This window comes from Haliotis rufescens, unplaced genomic scaffold (genome assembly GCF_023055435.1).
Source record: "Haliotis rufescens isolate VD_foot unplaced genomic scaffold, xgHalRufe1.0.p SCAF_7, whole genome shotgun sequence".
NCBI classification, from domain to species: domain Eukaryota; kingdom Metazoa; phylum Mollusca; class Gastropoda; order Lepetellida; family Haliotidae; genus Haliotis; species Haliotis rufescens.
This window is the reverse complement of record NW_025964361.1, coordinates 54,499,046-54,521,105: the sequence shown is the minus strand read 5'-3', so window position 1 is coordinate 54,521,105 and position 22,060 is coordinate 54,499,046. Positions and strand designations below refer to the sequence as shown.

General features: G+C 40.0%; 1 protein-coding gene across 4 annotated transcripts in view; it reads left to right on the top strand.

The window, feature by feature from the left end:
• Window positions 1–21,679, top strand: part of LOC124133707 (phospholipid-transporting ATPase IA-like) — a 123,039-nt gene extending 101,360 nt beyond the window's left edge. For 2 of the 4 annotated variants that reach the window (XM_048388276.1, XM_048388275.1), the window contains exons 32-41: window positions 822–900; window positions 1,556–1,617; window positions 2,386–2,442; window positions 4,880–4,987; window positions 5,125–5,213; window positions 5,921–6,019; window positions 6,760–6,845; window positions 8,004–8,033; window positions 18,520–18,563; window positions 19,166–21,679. In XM_048388276.1, coding sequence (XP_048244233.1) covers window positions 822–900; window positions 1,556–1,617; window positions 2,386–2,442; window positions 4,880–4,987; window positions 5,125–5,213; window positions 5,921–6,019; window positions 6,760–6,845; window positions 8,004–8,033; window positions 18,520–18,563; window positions 19,166–19,219 — 708 coding nt within the window. In that variant the 3' untranslated portion in view covers window positions 19,220–21,679. Of the gene's footprint in view, window positions 1–821; window positions 901–1,555; window positions 1,618–2,385; window positions 2,443–4,879; window positions 4,988–5,124; window positions 5,214–5,920; window positions 6,020–6,759; window positions 6,846–8,003; window positions 8,034–11,273; window positions 11,295–18,519; window positions 18,564–19,165 lie in introns of all 4 variants that reach the window. The other 2 variants (XM_048388277.1, XM_048388278.1) reach the window with 2 other exon arrangements.
• The last annotated feature ends 381 nt before the right edge of the window (window positions 21,680–22,060 follow it).

Genomic DNA, 22,060 nt, shown 5'->3' with positions numbered 1-22,060 from the left:
CGCTGCCCACATTGTGAGCCATGAGTGTTGTGTGAGTTTGTGTCAGGGTTTGGAGAGACGTGGATTCTGACAGCTGTTCGCTGCCCACATTGTGAGCCATGAGTGTTGTGTGAGTTTGTGTCAGGGTTTGGAGAGACGTGGATTCTGACAGCTGTTCGCTGCCCACATTGTGAGCCATGAGAGTTGTGTGAGTTTGTGTCAAGGTTTGCAGAGACGGGGATGCTGACACTGCTCGCTGCCCACATCGTGAGCCATGAGTGTTGTGTGAGTTTGTGTCGGGGTTTGGAGAGACGTGGATGCTGACAGCTGTTCACTGCCCACATCGTGAGCCATGAGTGTTGTGTGAGTTTGTGTCAGGGTTTGGAGAGACGTGGATTCTGACAGCTGTTCGCTGCCCACATCGTGAGCCATGAGTGTTGTGTGAGTTTGTGTCAGGGTTTGGAGAGACGTGGATTCTGACAGCTGTTCGCTGCCCACATTGTGAGCCATGAGTGTTGTGTGAGTTTGTGTCGGTGTTTGGAGTGACGTGGATGCTGACAGCTGTTCGCTGCCCACATTGTGAGCCATGAGTGTTTTGTGAGTTTGTGTCGGGGTTTGGAGTGACGGGGATGCTGACAACTGCTCGCTGCCCACATCGTGAGCCACGAGTGTTGTGTGAGTTTGTGTCAGGGTTTAGAGAGATGGGGACGCTGACACTGTTCGCTGCCCACATTGTGAGCCATGAGTGTTGTGTGAGTTTGTGTCGGGGTTTGGAGTGACGTGGATGCTTACAGCTGTTCGCTGCCCACATCGTGAGCCATGAGTGTTGTGTTGTGTTGCAGGTGTTCTGGTTCTGGATCATCAACTCCATCTTCCACTCCATCCTGCTGTTCTGGCTGCCGTTGTTGTCGCTGAAGCAAGGTACTCATGAAGATCGGATGGATGGACGGATTGATGGACGGACAGACATTTTAGTCAATATAATGCTGTGAACCTATCATGGATACATTTACAATTAAGACTATCAAGAGATTTCCAAAATCGGGTACTCTGAGATGTGGTCTGGGTATAAAAAATCTGGGTATAATTTTATCATTTTGTACACGGAGTACATTTCGTTTGTAAACTGATCAAAAGTGACCCTATTAGCCATACTTGTTGTAAGAGCCGACTTCCGTGTGCTCACACAAACATAATGCCCACACCCCTGCTAGGGGATACTGTTTTGGGGGGGGGAAAAGACGATTTTTTTGGTGCAGTCAGAAGATATATCATAGGTTAACAAAAAGGAGAATTACAAATCTGGTCGATGAAAATTTCAAATTTGTGATAAAACACCACTAGACATGATGATTTACAATTCCAGCTTTTTGACCTGTTCTGCTTGGCATTCTTTTATATGCAGAGATTACCTACAACACTTTCAGGAGGACTGCAGACAAAAGTACATCACCACTGCCAACTGAAATGATGTTTGTCTATGTAAAACTGCCCACTATTCATAAGATGTATTGTGGTTTGCTTGTTTAATGTTTCTTTCAGTAGTTACTTGTACGAATATTGTGTATCTCAACAGATGTTGCGTTCTCTGATGGTAAAACTGGCGACTATCTCTTCATGGGGAACTTTGTGTACACGGTAAGTAGCCATCAATATCTCATGTCTTGCACAGACTTCCGGCAGCCTTTAAATGAGTCCTTTATCATGCACTAGATCTTGAGGATCTTTATGGTTATGTTAGTGGACATTTATTGTTATTTAAATAAAACAAATCGGTTCAAAGAATTGTGATTCTACCATTAATTTGGAAAATTCTTGATTCTGATTGGTCAATCAGAGGTTTCAAATCACTATAATCACCTCTGATTGAAAAAGCTAGTTTGATGTCCTCATCACCGCGGAGGATAATATTTAGAAATCATGATATATACAATTATGGCTTACAAATACCAAAGGTCAACTACAATATTAAAGTTGCGAGGGCATGTTCGAATCACCAGAAATGACGTCATGATAGAACAATGTTTTATCATGAATTAAACCACACTTGGTTCTTCATTTTTCTTTGCAATTTATCACATAGCTATCTTATATATACAAGTAAAGTATTATGAGCATAAAGAATTATGAGTATGTGTGAGCATATAAACCGCCGCTTTGCTTAAAGTTGTTTGTGTTCCCTTTATTCAGATCGTAAAGCGCCTCAAAACATTGGACTCCACCAATGCTGCTTCAGTTAATGTCTTCACCAGCACCATAGTTTCTCATAGAATGGAGATAAACATGCTGTGTTTTCAATGTTACCTGTAGATTCAATTTAGCATGGTTCAATCTGCATGAGCATGAATCCCATGCTTCTGGTGATAGTTAAATGCCTGTGTTGCTGAGATTGATTGTTTGTTTCAGTATGTGGTGGTGACGGTTTGTCTGAAGGCAGGGCTGGAGACAAGCGCCTGGACCTGGGTGAGTCTACCCTGTCATGCGGGTTCAGTCTAGTGTGTCATGTGGGTTCAGTCTAGTGTGTCATGTGGGTTCAGTCCAGGGGTCCGGAAACCGTCATATGCGCCGGACATGTCCGATTGGGAATCTCAAATGTCCGTTTTAAAATATTGCTTACCGGACATTTTAAAAAGTATTGTCCGGACATTCTTAAATTTTGACCGGACATGATCAACAGTAAGGACTGAGCAGTTTCTGTCTGCAGTTGCAACACAATGAAGATTAACTACACTGACAAGCTTTGTTTGTTTTGATTGCTGTAAATACATCGTACCTACACGATAGTCCAATCGGTCAATCACTGTAATAGGCAATAAACTGAGTTGACACTGATTAATCGAGGATTAATTACTGAGAACATCTTGTTAATTTGAGTGAAAGGTGTTTACAACTGTACATTAATACCTTGCATCATCGATGTACCTCATTTTCCTCACAATGCTACGATACGTAACCTCAGACAAGAAGCGAAAGCGTGACGACAGCCAGTCGACCGATGCAGATCAGTCGAGCGGATCTGCCAAACCCTCAAAGTCTGGACGATCATTTTGTAAGTCGTGGCTAACGACTTTCACTTGGTTGACATACAATGAGGATTGGCAGATTTTATTGTTTTCAGTAGCTAGTCGTATATTGAATCTTGATTGACCGCCATTTTGCTTTCTCGGACGATCGATATCCAATTTTTTTATGGTCAATAATTAAGTACAGATGAAAAAAGTATTCAAATAACTATTGCTATCAACGATATTTTAGTATTTGTGATTAAATTATCTGTCTTGTTTTTAAAAAAATCTTTTGTTTAAAAAAAACTTTTCCTGTAAGGTCACGTGATAACCAAATATGGGATAATAGTCTCGATCCAAATGTTACAACGCGTACACTTGAGCAGACTCATGAATATAACTCATGAATATTAATTAGACCGTTCACTACGTTAACAGATCGTTATTATAACAGAAACAAACGTATGTTTTCCATGTAAATCTAAAATGATATTATTTGTTATTAATTGTCCTGTGAATTAAACAATTTAAATTGAAACAATTCATAATTCATCATATTATGAATACGTAAACTTGTAATGTGTGTGAAAAGTCGTACTAAAATACGCTATTTGAAGGGGGCGTGGCCTAAATGCAAATGTCCGATTGGGATTTTAAATTTTCCGGACCCCTGGTTCAGTCCAACGTGTCATGTGGGTTCAGTCTTGTGTGTTATGTGGGTTCAGTCTACTGTGTCATGTGTGTTCAGTCTACTGTGTCATGTGGGTTCTGTCTACTGTGTTATGTGGTTTCAGTCTACTTTGTCATGTGGGTTCAGTCTACTGTGTCATGTGGGTTCAGTCTACTGTGTCATGTGGGTTCAGTCTACTGTGTTATGTGGGTTCAGTCTACTTTGTCATGTGGGTTCAGTCTACTGTGTCATGTGGGTTCAGTCTACTGTGTCATGTGGGTTCAGTCTACTGTGTCATGTGGGTTCAGTCTAATGTGTCAATTGGGTTCACTCTGCTGTGTCATGTGGGTTCAGTCTACTGTGTCATGTGGGTTCAGTCTAATGTGTCAAGTGGGTTCAATCTTGTGTGTTATGTGGGTTCAGTCTACTGTGTCATGTGTGTTTAGTCTACCCTGTCATGTGGGTTCTGTCTACTGTGTTATGTGGTTTCAGTCTACTTTGTCATGTGGGTTCAGTCTACTGTGTCATGTGGGTTCAGTCTACTGTGTCATGTGGGTTCAGTCTACTGTGTTATGTGGTTTCAGTCTACTTTGTCATGTGGGTTCAGTCTACTGTGTCATGTGGGTTCAGTCTACTGTGTCATGTGGGTTCAGTCTACTGTGTCATGTGGGTTCAGTCTACTGTGTCATGTGGGTTCAGTCTAATGTGTCAATTGGGTTCACTCTGCTGTGTCATGTGGGTTCAGTCTACTGTGTCATGTGGGTTCAGTCTAATGTGTCAATTGGGTTCACTCTGCTGTGTCATGTGGGTTCAGTCTACTGTGTCATGTGGGTTCAGTCTACTGTGTCACGTGGGTTCAATCTACTGTGTTGTGGGTTCAGTCTTCTGTGTCATGTGGGTTCAGTCTACTGTGTCATGTGGGTTCAGTCTACTGTGTCGTGGGTTCAGTCTACTGTGTCATGTGGGTTCAGTCTACTTTGTCATGTGGGTTCAGTCTACTGTGAGAAAGGGATTAGTCACATGGATTCTTCTGAATTACATAATGTCTTTTTATATTTAGATTTATCTAGAAATAAACCTATGTGTTATGTTACAATGCTCATTTGTGTCCAATCATTGTTAAAGTATGACGACTTTTGTATGGTTTATAAGTAAATTGTAATTCCAAGACAAGTTCTGTTGTTTGACCAATGAATGTTTCATGGTGTGATGTATGTTTGTGCAGCTGACCCACCTGGCAATCTGGGGCAGCATCGTCTGCTGGTTCCTCTTCCTTGTCGTCTACAGTCACGTCTTCCCAACCATCAACCTGGCTCCAGAGATGTTGGGAATGGTGAGTTGTTCAAGTCTGCACAGGCTAAGATTGAATGTTGTAACAGTCCATTTCATCCAACCAGACATGAACGGATGATGAGCTGCCTCCGGACCCTGATGGTACCCCAGATAATGCAGCAAGTGTCTCTGTTTCAGGACCGTCACGTCTACGGCTGCTCAGTGTTCTGGCTCGGCCTTGTCATCATCCCCTTCGCCTCCCTCCTCCGAGACTTCTCCTGGAAAGTGTAAGTGAGATGGCACAAACAGTGCAGCTGTAACCAGGACGCCCTGAACTTCTAGAAACCACCAGGACATGTCCTGAACTTCTAGAAACCACCAGGACATGTCCTGAACTTCTAGAAATTACCAGGACGTCCTGAACTTCTAGAAACCACCAGGACGTCCTGAACTTCTAGAAACCACCAGGACATGTCCTGAGCTTTCAGCTGTCAATGTCCTGAACCCCAGCTGTTGCTGGTAAAAACTGATAAAAGTGTTGTTGTCTCATGAAAGTGGGAACAGTGTTGTTCTGGTATGAATTGGGAACATTGTTGTTCTGTCATGAAAGTGGGGACAGTGTTGTTCTGGTATGAAAGTGGGAACAGTGTTGTTCTGGTATGAAAGTGGGAACATTGTTGTTCTGTCATGAAAGTGGGAACAGTGTTGTTTTGGTATGAAAGTGGGAACAGTGTTGTTCTGGTATGAAAGTGGGGACAGTGTTGTTCTGTCATGACACTGGGAACAGTGTTGTTCTGTCATGAAAGTGGAAACATTGTTATTCTGGTATGAAAGTGGGAACAGTGTTGTTCTGTCAGGAAAGTGGGAACAGTGTTGTTCTGTCATGACACTGGGAACAGTGTTGTTCTGGTATGAAAGTGGGAACAGTGTTGTTCTGTCATGAAGATGGGAACCGTGTTGTTCCATTGTGCTGATTGACCTGATCAACTTGCAGTGTACGGAGAACCTACTTCAAGACCCAGAGGCAGTATGTTCAGGAGATGGAGCTCGCTAATAAAGAAGCCATATTGAATGGATCTCCTAAAAAGAAGAGGTGAGAGTGGATGGTAGAATTATAACCCATTACAAAGACATAAACAGATCTGAACGTGTTTAACTAATGTTTATCACAAAATGTTATGTTTATGCCTTACAGATTAAGTTTGAGTCAATTGGTAGTCCTACTAAGCATGACCATGCAAACATAGCTCTATTGCTTCTAAATTGAATATTTTGATGTGTATTGATCTAGACTGGGTACTGGTTGGGTTTCACACAAAACGCTAAGTAGAGACTGGTAAGTTTTATAGGGGAAGGGGAATGGTGAGATTATGGGGTGGCCTAAGACCAATCTCACCCACCCACCCTCCCCCCGCACACACACACCCTCATCCCTGTAATAAATATCCAGTCTCTTATAACATCTAGAGGGGCGGTCGGGTAGCCAAAGACCCGGGTTCGATTCCTGACATTGGTACAGTGAGTGAAGCCCATTTCTGGTGTCCCCCGCCGTGATATTGCTGGAATATTGCTAAAAGCGACGTAAAACCATACTCAGTCAGTCAGTCAGTATAACATCTAGAGCTAGGCTTACAAAAAGAGGAAGTATTATTTCGTATTTTGAAGGAAATTATTTTTATATTCATTGTGTATAGAAATGCATTGGAGATATGAATCAGCTAAAAAAATGATTGCTTGAGAGTTATCATTTCCAATACATGTTGGTGTGAGCAGGTTGTGAGAGGAATTGGGGTATGTGTCATTGTTCATGTTTTTCTCAAATTTCAATTCCAGGCCTATAACAGAGCGAGCACGACTTCTTGGATGTTCATTCTTCGGCCGGTCTGCGGGCAGGATACCACCATCTTCAAATCAACCACGTAAGTTGAACTGCACAGTTTAGAGTAATCTCCCTTTTTTTTGAGCTGATCAGAGACCCAAAGTAAGTCTAGTTGGTTGTGTAGTGCAAACATAACATTTTCAGTTGACTCACGGTGTTCTGTAGATTGATCACGCTAAGTTGGGATTTAGGCCTTTTGTCTTGAAGCTAGCGTAGGCTATGTGCAGGACAACAGTTACCACAATTTGTAATCGCAAAATATTCTAGGCTCTCTGGCATCTACCATCAGCAATATCATCCTAAGGAAACAGCTTGTTTGACTTTAAGACAAATAATATAAAGAATCTCCCCTGGGTGTCTTCCAAGATAACTATTTCAAGATGAGTTGATAAAAGTTATAAATGTCCAAGGCTTGGTGAGGATAGTTTTACTTTTATCAACGAGTCTTGATGTATTTGAGCTTGGAACACGTGAGGGTGAGATTCTAGTTATCATCCAAAATCATTCTTCAACCTTTTCACTTTTGTAAACAGCAAAGACCCGTGTCTTGAGTGTAAAAAATCCAGCAAACCAGTTTCAGTGGCAGACAGATTAGGGATGTCATTTGGTTGTGCGTCATGGTAACTGATGACATCACAACAGTCTGCACAGCATTTTGATGTCATTAAATTTTAAACTCACCAAAACGACATCTCTGTGGAAGCATGTTTTGGATGATAAATTCTGATCCCACTCACACACTGAAAACGTTTGGCTTCCCTTCTGTCTTGAATAATCAGAAGTCTTTTTTGGTTGGAGTGTTATGAGTTTTATATATATATTGATAAGCATCTCTCCCCAAGGAATATACTAAGTATCCTTTCTGGTTTACAGGCAGTGCAGAACGTAATTGATTTTTTTAATAAATATCACTGTTTCTACATCTTCATTTCAATATTTTTAAAACGTTTTTCTTTCTTCAATTTATGGTCTTAATATTTGTTTTAAGAGAGATAAGCTAGAATTAAAAATCAATTCATATTACATTAACCGGAACTGGTATTTTATTTATTTGTATAAATCTCTAGCTTTTGTTCAAGATAAAACATTATTTAACATAACTTTTACCAATTTATATATTTGATTTATTTTTTTCAATTTTATCCCATCAACCTTTCCCCCATATATACCCAAAGTTATTCAAAGTATCTTTTTCTAGAAGCAAAGACAACCTCATGTCTGTTGTCAGGTGAGCAGTTCCAGCCTTATCTGCTCACCCTCAAACACAACCCCCTCCCTGCCTCCCTCCCCGCCTCCCCCCCCCCACACTCGGTCCCATGAAACAAATGCCCTGAAAGTCAGAGTCACTGAGCAGAGTTGTGTCCCTTACCAATACCAGGATCTTCTGGTCATGAGATCAAATCCCAGATTTCCATGACTTTCTATGGTCTGTAGGGACCAAGTATGAGCAGGTTGGTTTTTACCCATCGCTTCAGACATTCCTCCCACAGTAAGCTGGCGTACAGTGTAACTGAAATATTGCTCAAAGAGGTTTAAACCCAACTCACTCACTCACTCACTCACTCACTGAGTCTGCCAGTCATGACTAACACCCCTGTGTGGCTTGATCTAACAAGCAATTACTCCTACTCTCCATTGCACTTCACTCAAATAAATAATAGACATATAGGTAAGTAGGTTCAATTAATAATTACATTAAGGGATCCCGATGTTGCCGTGGTATAAACATATGTGCTATAATGAACGTATTGTCAGTGTCGACCAGCATCAGTATCCTGGTTATCTTGATGATTCCTTGTAACATCCTCATCACTTAGTTGGACAGATATAGAACTTATTGTAGCAGTCCTTTCTACTTTTGTCTCCTTTGGATATGTTTTAATGTTTTAATTGTCTCACAGTTTTTTTTAACCAGGAAGCTCTGATTGGACAATGGCCTCTGTGTTATCATCTCATTGGCTTAAATAGAAAGATAACAGAATGCTTACATCTTGAACATAAAACATCACTTGTTCATAAAGGGGTTATGTAACAAATCCAGGGTTCACTGTAGGTATTTTCTGACATGGGCCCTTTATGTGAACATTTCAAATATTCCAGAGGTACACCAACACTTGCCCATACAGCACAATGTTAAAATGCCCCACTGTATTGAAAATGTGGGCCTTTTCTCAAATTTAGGGGCTCAAAGCTCAAGGCCCCACCATAGAATTATCCCTGCAAATCTGTTTGAATAGTGTGTTAAAATAAATTTGACAATTTTGTAACTGGTAAAATCCTTATTAATTATGAATTTATTTTATTTTTTCTTTAAGAGGATTATCTGTTTCTTGTATGTGCATGATAAATTAATTCTCTGTTGTCGTGAAATATTTTAGATCTGTACAGGTATATATTATTGTAAGTTGCTAGTATTAATGTGATTTCTTATTTTTCCAATGTTATTATTTAATGTGGTTTTTTTTCATTCAGTAATTACATGAATTTGTATTCTTGGAATTAGTACTATTTATATTTTGTAGAACAAAATTGTGTTTTAAGTCATTAGTATAGTTTTTTGTGAAGACAGTATCAACAATTGCATATTTTGATTTTTAGGAGCAAAAAGCAGAAAAGATTGTATTTGAAAAAATTGTATATTTTCGCAAGAAAAATTAAAGAGCTACTGTTATTTTTATTCTTCTATTTTTTGCTACTCCTCAAACAAATTCAAATAGTGTGAAATTATTAACTTGATTTTAATGTTTATTTATACTAGTATAACATTTGTGTTCAAAACTACCAAACTCACCACCTGAGTTACAGTTTCTCACCTGAAATTAACAATTCATGTTCGCTTCCAGGTTGCATTTTGGAAGATGTTCCATGTCACTTTACTCATGCAAAGTTGAAATGTCTTCTGAAGTTGTTTGATTGACAGGGTTGATTGACATTCACACATTGCATGGTGCTTCAGATGTCACTGAAATTTGACCTCCTTAAAATATTTTACCTCATATTGTGTATGTGCGTGTAACTGTGGGTGTGTTGCTGTGGCTGTTGGGGTATTGGTGTGTGTGTGTATTGTTGATTGAGCTGTGTTGCACTGTGTGTGCGTGTGTGTGTGCGAGAGAGAGGGAGACTGAGTGTGTGTTGCTGTGTACTGATGTGGCTGTGTATGCTTGGCTGTGTGTATTGCTGTGGCTGTGTATGCTTGGCTGTGTGTATTGCTGTGGCTGTGTGTGTTGCTGTGGCTGTGTATGCTTGGCTGTGTGTATTGCTGTGGCTGTGTGTGTTGCTGTGGCTGTGTGTACTGATGTGGCTGTGTGTATTGCTGTGGCTGTGTATGCTTGGCTGTGTGTATTGCTGTGGCTGTGTGTGTTGCTGTGGCTGTGTGTACTGATGTGGCTGTGTGTGTTGCTGTGGCTGTGTGTATTGTGGCTGTGTGTGTTGCTGTGTACTGATGTGGCTGTGTATGCTTGGCTGTGTGTGTTGCTGTGGCTGTATGTGTTGCTGTGGCTGTGTGTGTTGCTGTGGCTGTGTGTATTGTGGCTGTGTGTGTTGCTGTGTACTGATGTGGCTGTGTATGCTTGGCTGTGTGTATTGCTGTGGCTGTGTGTACTGATGTGGCTGTGTGTATTGCTGTGGCTGTGTATGCGTGGCTGTGTGTACTGATGTGGCTGTGTGTACTGATGTGGCTGTGTGTGTTGCTGTGGCTGTGTGTACTGATGTGGCTGTGTGTGTTGCTGTGGCTGTGTGTATTGTGGCTGTGTGTGTTGCTGTGTACTGATGTGGCTGTGTGTGTTGCTGTGGCTGTGTGTGTTGCTGTGGCTGTGTGTACTGATGTGGCTGTGTGTATTGCTGTGGCTGTGTGTGTTGCTGTGGCTGTGTGTATTGCTGTGGCTGTGTGTGTTGCTGTGGCTGTGTGTACTGATGTGGCTGTGTGTGTTGCTGTGGCTGTGTGTATTGTGGCTGTGTGTGTTGCTGTGGCTGTGTGTATTGTGGCTGTGTGTGTTGCTGTGTACTGATGTGGCTGTGTGTGTTGCTGTGGCTGTGTGTACTGATGTGGCTGTGTGTATTGCTGTGGCTGTGTGTGTTGCTGTGGCTGTGTGTATTGCTGTGGCTGTGTGTGTTGCTGTGGCTGTGTGTACTGATGTGGCTGTGTGTGTTGCTGTGGCTGTGTGTATTGTGGCTGTATGTGTTGCTGTGTACTGATGTGGCTGTGTATGCTTGGCTGTGTGTATTGATGTGGCTGTGTGTGTTGCTGTGGCTGTGTGTATTGTTGGGGCTGTGTGTTTTGTGTGTAAGTGTATGTAGCTATATAGCTGCAAGTCACTTGTCTATATCAAGCTTCAGACAAAAGGTTTTAATAACTGGTACAATGTTCAGCATTTGAAGTCACATCAAGGATTTGTGTGAATGACCTTGAACCCCCTTGCGATTTTTGTGGCCACTTTATGTTGACGATAAGCATGCTTGTTTTAAACAGCGCCATCACCCACTATGTCAAGTAAGTTTTGTTGTAGTACTGATTGTTTTAGTGTTGCTGCTCACTTGTTGCCATGGCAACAAATACTAACACGACTTGGTATATCATTAGCACTACTTGTGGGAGATGGTTAACAACAAACAGCTGACAGGAGTGTTTTATTTTAGTGGCAGGTTTTTGCGCCATGAGTTTTTTTGTGCACCTCTTCAGGCAACTTATTCTTCACCATGAGATTTGGAGGTTTACAATTTTTTAGGCCAGACCTATTTTGTTTCTTGTTTCTTTCGATTGAGATGTGTTTTTTTAAAATGAGCAAGATTATTTTTGATCTGAAATGTAGCTTGTTTCAACTTTTTCTTTCTATTATCTTCACATGTTTTTATTTCAAGAACTTAAGAAAGTAGACCTTAAGTCAACAGGTATTTTCAAAATGGCAGCCAAAATTCTTTGGTTGTTGCCTCTATGGGTTTTTTTCTTATTTGTGCTTTTCGATATAACTCAGCACCAAAAGCATTTTGTTTGTACTCATTTTGTATTGGTCAAGACAATCGGTAACACAATACAAACAAGTGGTCTGGCTTGACAACAAAAGTAAACAATTTTTTGATATAACTATTTTTGTTTATTTTGGGGCTGTCCTGATAAGTGATGGGAATGAAATTATTAATACGTCTATTCTTCAATCAGCATATTAACTTTAATCAAATATGGGAACAAAACACTACTCAACATTTTGCTAAGGACAAAAATAGTCATCTTTTGTCCAAGGTGTGGCCCATAGCAAATGTTGACTAGTACAGTATTGAGGTCACAGCATATTAATTATCTGTTCTTCAGAGAGACAGGAGAACACAGACTTGATTTGATAACATTTTTGGTAGTTCATATGGAAGACTAAATTTTAAATATATATTTTTTAGACTTTATGGTTTTGCTGAGGCCTATATTAATCCTTAGCCTTTTGGCAAAGTAGTTTAAGATATACTGTGGTGTATACTCCCCAGGGAGCTGAAAATGTAAATTGAATCCTGACTGTTCCATTGACCAGGGTAGTAGTGGCATGAGCATTCACTGGCGACATTATTATTATTATTATGTACCTTATATAGTAACATGTTCATGATCTGAAAAATTCCACAACCTCCCCAAAACTCTACTTGGGACAATGGATAAGGGGTTTTAAAAGAACAAATGATTTGTTTGCTGTGAACCTTGTTTTAAAACATCTCATTCAGCTCATCTCAGTCAATGCCATCATAGCACAACGGCCACCATAGGTCTTAGTGCTAAGATGACTCAGAGCACAACGGCCACCATAGGTCTCAGTGCTAAGATGACTCAGAGCACGCACAGGCACTTGTATCTTGTCTCAGACATAACCAGAGACATATTGCAGTGGTTTTTTTTATTTTTTATTTACGTATGTTTTGTTATTTTCTGCTACAAGTGCCTGTCATCATCATTGATTCTCCAGTGTATCATGTGTCCATGATGTGCCCTTGGGCCCAGTCGCCAGCATACCTTTGTTTCCTAGGTTACTTCACCAGCTCGATCTCCATGGTCACCAGCTTAGTATAGAATTGCTCTTGATTATAAAATGACCGGGGCGGTCGGGTAGCCTAGTGGTTAAAGCGTTTGCTCGTCACACCGAAGACCCGGGTTCGATTCCCGACGTGGGTACAATGTGTGAAGCCCATTTCTGGTGTCCCCCGCCGTGATATTGCTGGGATATTGCTAAAAGCGGCATAAAGCCATACTCACTCACTATGAAATGACCAATCAAAATTACACTTCTGGGCAAGAGTTTGGAATAGATCTACATTCAAAATGGTGACCTATCCAAGTGACACCTCGATATATTTAGTCGAATCAGAAGAATTTAATAAATATACTTTTAGATGAATCGCTGTGAGAAGCTGCTGGATTGCTGGAAAGGCACTTACTCACCCACTTTTAAATGTAAAAGATGTTTTCTTGAGTACTGAGACTAGGGAGGGAAGTCTTTATGTTACAAGACGTTCTGGTTGTATTTGAGGGAAAAGTCGATTCGCTTGTTTCAATCACAAGAGAACAGTATAATTTAATGGGACGTGACCGTGAAGATCCGGGGTAGAATAGGTCTTCAGCAACCCATGCTTGCTGTAAAAGGCGACTATGCTTGTTGTAAGAGGCAACTAACAGGATCGAGTGGTCAGGCTCGCTGGCTTGGTTGATACATGTCATCATATCCCAATTGCGTTGACCGATGCTCATGAGGTCAATCACTGGATTGTCTGGTCCAGACTTGATTATTTACAGACCGCGGTCTTATAGCTTGAATATTGCTGAGTGCGGCGTTAAACAACAAACAAACTAATTAATGGGATGTCTATATTTGGGATCCTATTGTGTCAAGGGAATTAGGTGCTAAATTATGAGATAGGATATATAGAGATGGTGACATCAATTCGGAAACAAAAGTATTGTGGCGAATGGGTCGAAGATGTTCATCATAATAGAACAGAGAAATAATGCACTGGACAGACGAGGATGGTTTGTGAGATGTACCCACTGACACTCCTGCATGACTCTTATGGGACAAGGATTTATTCCAGCTCTTCACTTAGACTTATTGCTTGGATAGGGTTATTATACTGGACAAAATAAGTTAGGGGTCATGAATATTTTGGGGGATATTTTGTAGTGAAGAGGCCCATGAAGACGCCGGGGTAGGATAGGTCTTCAGCAACCCATACTTACCGTAAAATGTGACTATGCTTGTCGTAAAAGGCGACTAACAGGATCAGGTGGTCAGGCTCGCTGACTTGGTTGATGCATGTCATCGATCCCAATTGTGTGGATCGATGCTCATGATATTAATCACTGGATTGTCTGGTCCAGACTCGATTATTTACAGATCGCGGTCATATAGCTGGAATATTGCTGAGTGCGGCGTTAAACAACAAACCATCCATCCATCCATCCATGTAGTGAAGACTGATATACAATTTCATAAATATATCCCCCCAAAATTCATGATCCCTTACTTTCTTAGTTCAGTATGTAACAATCAGCTTTGAAGACAGTCTTTAACAGTCTCGCTAACAAGGTTCAGTATGTAACAATCAGCTTTGAAGACAGTCTTTAACAGTCTCGCTAACAAGGTTCAGTCTAATAAATTTCATAATGTTCTGACAAAAAGCTGAAATAGTAACCATTAACCTATAATTTTGTTATTCACATCATTTGCTTGAAATTCCTAATACTTTTGTAGTTATTAACTATGACAGTGTCTGAAACATTCAGTTATAGCTGTTAGTTTAGATGTGTGCCTGACATTAACTCGCCCCATGTATGCCTAGAGTTGAGACGAAGTTCCTGGATTGTCTCCCCTTCCCTACTATAGCAACACTCCTCGATATGATCCAGCACTCAGTGTGACTGCACTCTCCTACCCAGAGTTCCATGCAAGCAACCTAGCACCTCTGCCACACGGCAGCGAGGTGTTGACGATTCATCTCATCTCACCCAGTCCAATCAACATATTTCATGTTTTTCAACTGTTTCATTTTTGACGATTTTTTTAACTTTCATTGAGAAAATATCCTGAAACATAAAAAAACTATTTCCATTTGCATATTTATTCTTTGATTGCACTGGTTGTACAGCTCCACCTCCAGTCATCAAAGCCCTATCCAGAGCTTGTGATACAGTCACAGATGTATGCAGATATGTTGTTATACAATATTTAAAGGCTTGTATTAGAACAGTCTCTCAGATTTCAGAATAAGTTCATTTGTTTACAAACAAGAGAAGAGTCTGGTCACGTGATATGCAAATCAGCATGTGGCAGTTGTGTAATACCAAGTCATCGCTGCACTAGGGGAGGTGGGGTAGCCTAGTGGTTAAAGCGTTTGCTTGTCACACCAAAGACTGGGTTCAACTCCCCACTTTCTGGTGTCCCCCACCTTCATATTGCTAGAATATTGCTAAAGGATATGTAAAATGACACTCACTCGCTCATCACTGCAGTCGAGTGTGTGTGACAGTGTTGTAACTAGAACCCAAGCTGCACATTAAGCTGACACTGTATAACTGTAATACTGTTAAAAGTGGTGTTAAATCCAACTCACTCACTCACTCTTGTACTATTCGTGGTTCCATCGGGTCCTAGAGGGCGCTGTAAGTTGACTGAACACTTATACATCTTCTGGGGCATGCACAGTTGGTCCAGTCATCCCTTAGGTGTGCCAGAAACCTAATGGATAATTGGAAATATATGTTGGCCTTTTTCTAGGTTTGTCAACACCATACGTGTGATTGCAGGTTTCACCAAAGTGGTAAACATCAAAAGACCTGAATCACTTGTGGCTTTCCTCCCAGCTGACGAGCTGTGATATAACTGAATAACACACTCATTGACTCGCTTATCACTATCCTATTGTCACATGAGGCCTGGACCAACTGGGTCATTACTGATAGAAATCAGATTCAACGATAGCGACTGTTGTGTCAGAGGTAAGCTGAGGTCAAAGGTCAAGATTATTGAACACAGTATACTGAGTCCGAGCTGACCAGTCCTTGTTTTAGCCCTTTATTGCCCAGCGCCAGGCAAGATAACATCAAGTACCATCGTTTAACATATTTCGGTTTGACGGGGCTGGCGATGGAACCGTGGATGCTCTGCCACTAGACAATGGAGGCGGTCCTACACTGTTAGAATACACTAAATATGGAAGCACTGACAACAATTATTGTAACTTAGAAATCTACCAGGTTCAGTAACGGTATTTTCCTGCACAGGATTATATTTTATTTTAATGCAAAATGTGTTTGGTTTTTAAGGAATGGCAACATCAAACAAGATGTTACATTGTAATGAAAAGGGAATAAATAAATAAATAAAGGGAACAAATGAAGTGATGCTATCTAGTCATACAACAGGTTTGTTTTCCGACTTCCATGTTTGAATCTCCTAGGCTAACACCTAGTGTAGGAGACGTTATATACTGCTATATGTACATACAGGTTATCCAAGTGCTTCATAATGCAGGCAGATTAAGCTCAGCGCTGTTGGACATGCAAGCATAGCATTATCAGTAGAACAACAAGTAAACAATAAGTTTACAATAAGTAGACAATGAGTAGACAAAAAGTAGACAATAAGCAACATTTCTCACTAACATGGTCCCAGCTCTGCGCGTTTACCATTTTCTGTTTGATGGATTGTTGAGTCCCATGTTCGGACAGTCAGTTCGGACAGTCAGTTCGGACCGTCAGTTCGGACGGTCTGTTCGGACAGTCAGTTCGGACGGTCAGTTCGGATACTCTGTTCGGACGGTCATTTCGAACAGTCAGTTCGGACGGTCAGTCAGTTTGGACAGTCAGTTCGGACCGTCAGTTTGGACAGTCAGACACACAGTTTCAAGTCCATGTCAAATCATTGGAGCTATCCCTGTTTAATGCCATGTACAGATAGTCAGTTATGCAGCCTGTGTCAAATCATGAAGACACATTTCTAAACAGGGCTTACAACGTGTGGTCATGGGCAGTTTAAGGGGCAGGTGCATCATTAGAAACGAGAAATATGTTAAGAACCTAAACGTGAATATATTGAACATTTGGTTTCAATACACCATTATGTTTTTTTCAAGAGAGCAGCCAATCCAGGATTAAATGTAACTAGTTTTCGATATGTTTTTCACTAATTTGTATATTTCGTAATGATTTCTCTAACGTATCATTATTAACATCCCACATCAACGAGCTGTAAGGCTGCAATTTATGCAGCTTTCCCAGGGCTAATGACACAATTCCACCTTAGTTTCATATCGAACTTCTGAAGATATTCATCTGTAAACATGACTAAATGACTAAATGTTCAGAAGTGGAGCTCCTAGGAGGAAATGTGTCCTGTGTTTTGAGAAATAATATTTCATCATTTTATTATTTCAATCCCGGAATGGTTGTTTACCTGAAAAAACATACAACGTTTTGAAACATGAAAAATCATTATGTTCCAATTTGTTTTGGCTATGGAAAGGATAAAAACGAAGAATATAGATATGTTTTTCGCCTGCAAAAGGGCATAGCACATGTTTGTGAAGGCTTAGAGCACATGGTGTAGATGTTGTAAAGAAATACAATGTACAGCTTGTATCTTCGGGACACGCTCTTGAACAAACTCAATATCAATATCAGTGCATTCTTATCTTATATACTACTCAAAAAATGTTAAGGAACACCCAGTTCTTTCAAATTGTAGAAGTTAATCTGTCATGGCATTACAGATTAACTATAGTAATGTGAAAGAATCGGGTGTTCCTTAACTTCTTTTGAGTAGTATATATACTGAACAAGAAAGGTTTTGGGATCATGAGGATTTTTGGTGACATTTTTTTCAAGTGAAGACTGAGCAGACAATTTCATAAAAATATTTATGATCCCTAACTCTTTTTGTTTAGTATATAGGATACTCATTTGTATACAGGGAATAGGACCCGCGAAGATCCAGGTGAGAATAGGTCTTCAGCAACCCATGCTTGCCGATAGAGGCGACTATGCTTGTTGTAAGAGGTGACTAACGGGATCGGGTGGTCAGGTTCGCTGACTTGGTTGATGCATGTCATCGTATCCCAATTGCGTGGATCAATGCTCATGATGTCAATCACTGGATTGTCTGGTCCAGACTCAATTACTTACAGACTGCCGTCATATAGCTGAAATATTGCCAAGTGCGGTGTTAAACAACAAACAAACAAAACAAACAAACAAATACAGGGAACGGTCTTATAAAATGGTAAACAAAATCCTCTTACAGATCGCCTCAGTTGCTGGTCTACAGTGTGTGGCTAAACTAGGAAAAGCAGCTAAAATATGCTTCTTAACATTGATGGGATATTCTGAGTGTCGAAGTGGGGATCACTTCTAGTCTAAATAGCATCCTATTCCTACGCCCACATCCTCAAACATCCAGTCAGATTTATCCCCATCAGGACACAAAGAATATCCCTATCTAAAGTTTAGTAGTATATGTGATGTTAGTTTTTCAGATAAAAAATCAATTATGAATAAAGCTTATGTTATTTGTTATCTTGTTGCTATTTGAGCATATAAGGTATGTTTTTAAGTATTGTGTACTAACCCTTTCAGTGGTGGTATATTTGCTTTTGCTTTTTTTGTGAGTTTATTTTAATCATCGTCACTAATGACATGGGTGTGGGTGAGTCTTGTGACCAGTGGATTGTTAACTTGTTGACTATTTCAGATGGATACGCCTTCTCACAGGAAGAGCATGGAGTCGTGCCACAGGTAAGTTAACGCAAACAGACTATTTTGTGGATAGAAGCAGTCGCCTTTTTTCACTTTTCAAGGATCCATTTACCCAAAGTTGAATGGAAAAAGGAGACTGTTGTTATCGTTTTGATTTTTCAAACGTAAAAGTCTAAGACCTGCATTGCTTCAGACTCTCCTCTCACATCAAGCTGAAATGACATGGTGCAAACATACTGATCAAACATCTCACTCATTTGATTTCACTCAAACAGAATCTGTCCCTCAGAATCAATACCTCCGGCTCCCACCATCAAGAGCTGACAAATCTGCCTCCAGGGTTCACATCAGACCCTGAACAGATATCGCCCAATCAAACGAAGGATGCATGTCTTTTTAGCCAATCAGATGTCATACTTTCAGTGATTGAAAGATGCCAAAGAAATGACAGTCTGTTAAATGTCACAACATAGTGTAGAATTTCTGGCATCATGAAGCACTATATTAATATACACTACGATTCAGATATATATCACAACAAGTATTCCAAACAATGACAACTTTAGAATATATGCATCAGTTGACATTCTGCAATAGAGCTGAGATGGGTTTGGTTGTAATCAGTAATGACTGTGTTTCAGGCCGAATACATCCGGGCATACGACACCACGAAAGAGAAGCCGGAAGGATTGTAGTAGCCCAACAACAAGCAAAGGGAGACAACTCCTGTCCTCGGATCTCAGCATGACTATTGTGCCATTGTTCAGCATGGTCGCTACCTAGAACATCCTCATCAGCTCATCAGACAATCCACTACTCCACACTTTAAATTGGATTCTTACACCGAATTGCTTTGTTTTTGAGTTAGTAGCTCAGAATACTCTGAATATGTGTTCAATGGTTAAATACATATAACGTATTTACAACCATATAGAAAATCTCTATTCCACAAATTCTAGTATTATCCAAGGTAATTGTTTTGTTTTTCACATTGTCAGTCAATATAACTTTAATCGGAAAGCATCTTTTTGACATTAATTAGAATAGAAATAATCTTCCAAATTTACTATTTTCTTGTCAGTATTGAATTTTGCTCCTTCTTCCCCAAACTTTAAAGTGTCTTGTTTGTCTTTGACCTCTTACCCTTTTTGCCTATTGACCTTGACCCCTCCAAATATATGACCTTTAACCTTGACCCACCAGAGAAAGGAAACATAATGTATTTGCTGGCTTGCACTCCTAAAGGAAATTTCTAACTTTCTGAGATTTATTTTTTCAAAGATTATCTGTTATATGTATATAGTGTAGACTGAGAAATTGTACATTTATCTATGTTATAATCATGTCTGTGCATATTATCGTCAACTGTGGTAGTGTCGTCATTTTCAGTGTCCTGCGTTCAGTATTATTCTGTATAATGATGCATTATACTACATGTCTTACAAATGTTGATGGGTGGGGGAGTAGTCTGGTGGTGAAAATGTCCTCTTGGCACAACGCAACCAGGGTTTGAATCCTCACAAGAGTGCAGTGTCTACATCCATTCCTTTCATTTTGGTGGAATATTGCCTAAACATTGTGTAAAACCTCACTCACTCTCTCTTACGATATTGCTATTCCTAAAGCAGTCCCACGAAAGGGTTCTGAAAAGGCTTTTGTATTGCCTTATTGCAAACGATCACAACGTTTAGGAATCTTTGGACTGATCTTCGGGTCCCTGAAGTTCCTTATCACAATATCTTTTTTAGAATTTAGAAATATTTTTCACTGAACTTGATAGCACATTTATCCTTATAGATCACTTAATTACGAGGCATGCATCCAGCAGTAGCATATTGACATCCACTCTTGACATTACCAAAGGTCAAGGTCATTGCCCGGATCAATGTCAAGCTACTTGAGGAATGCCTGCCTAGCCACTGGATATCGGATGCACTTTCTACTTTCATACGGGATGATACTAGCAATGATAGTGGGTGATGAGTCGGCATCTGTTATATGCATTTGCTAAATAGCTGTCCGAGTTATCAATGCATATGAAATCAGGACTCTGTGATAAAAAACATGGTCAGTATGATCAATCGCACTTCTAAAGAAGTTGCAATAAAGAAAAGTTTGTGATGATGGATCAGAAAAAGTGTTATGGTTAGAAAATATTTAATGATGGTAGTCTCCACAAGCAGCAAGACTCTTCACGGAGTCGAATGTGTCATGGATCTCCCCACCCAGTGACTGTTTTCACTGCTGGAGTCGAAACTTGTGTGTGTGTGCGTGTATGTGATATGTGTGTTCTGGTGTTGTGATGTCAGGCCAGCTAAACAATTCCTTGTTTCTCACTGCCTTGTGGGTGAGTCGGTTTGTTATTCTAATTTTATAATAAAGTCTGTGACTTTAGCCTGTAGTCAGAAGCCCAAGTCGAGTGAAGATTCTAGTAAGCTTGGCTTTTGACCGCCAAAGAGTAAGATTTGCTGAAAAAGATGCGGATGGATAAATTTGGTCCAGTAGAGATTTGGTCTAGTAAAGATTCTAGTAAAGATTCTTGTAAAGATTCTAGTAAAGACTCTAGTAAAGACTCTAGTAAAGATTCTAGTAAGCTCAGCCTTTGACAGCTAAGGAGTAACATGCTTAAAGAGATTGATGGATAAATTTGGTCTTAGAACATTTTGACACAGACCGTATGATTATCAATATAATAATTGAAAGATACAGTTAGTTGAAATATAAAATGTTTTGTAAGCTCAATGGACAGAGATATTTCAGCATTCATGGATCAAAACCTATTTTTATTTATAACAAAATTAATTGACATGTATATTTAAAAAAACCATTCAGGCCAAAGATGATTTTCATTGGTTTTGAGAAACAAGAATTTTATTTGAATTGGCCTATTATAGATCTGTGTGTGTCCATAAGTAGTTCCCTTCTGCTCACATGGTGGTAGATCACGCGCTTCTATTGTGGTCAGGGGCGATGGATGTGTATTCTCTGTTTGAAATTACCACGTCTCTGGTGTCCACCCTGAATTCTGTTTACCGTATTCGACGTAATAAGCGCCAAGGGCACTCTCAAAATTAGAAATAAGGGTCTCTTATTAGAATATTATTTTGGTAAATGGTGAACGTAAATTTTGTGGTCTATGCTGACACCCTGAAATGTTTATATACGACAGATATATTTTTCCAGAATTTGATTGCCCATAATTAAGGGTACATATAACACACGAGTACGTATAATACACGAATAAATAAGTCTTGTGTACATTGGTCAATCAGAAGGGGTGCTAATTGTGATTGTGCACTAGCCAATATATTAGCAAATATCGCCATGGGCACTTATTAGAGCGGGGCGCTTATTACGTTGAATACGGTAATAGCATTGTCAATGTTAGCTCACTTTCAGTAGATTTGATTGGATGTTTTGCTCACCACCATTTCTTAATTTTGTTTATTATTTATGATTTAGCTGTGACGGTGTGTATTTATCACATCTCACAGACGTTGATTTGCTCTAACAGGCTGTGATACACTACCAGGTTC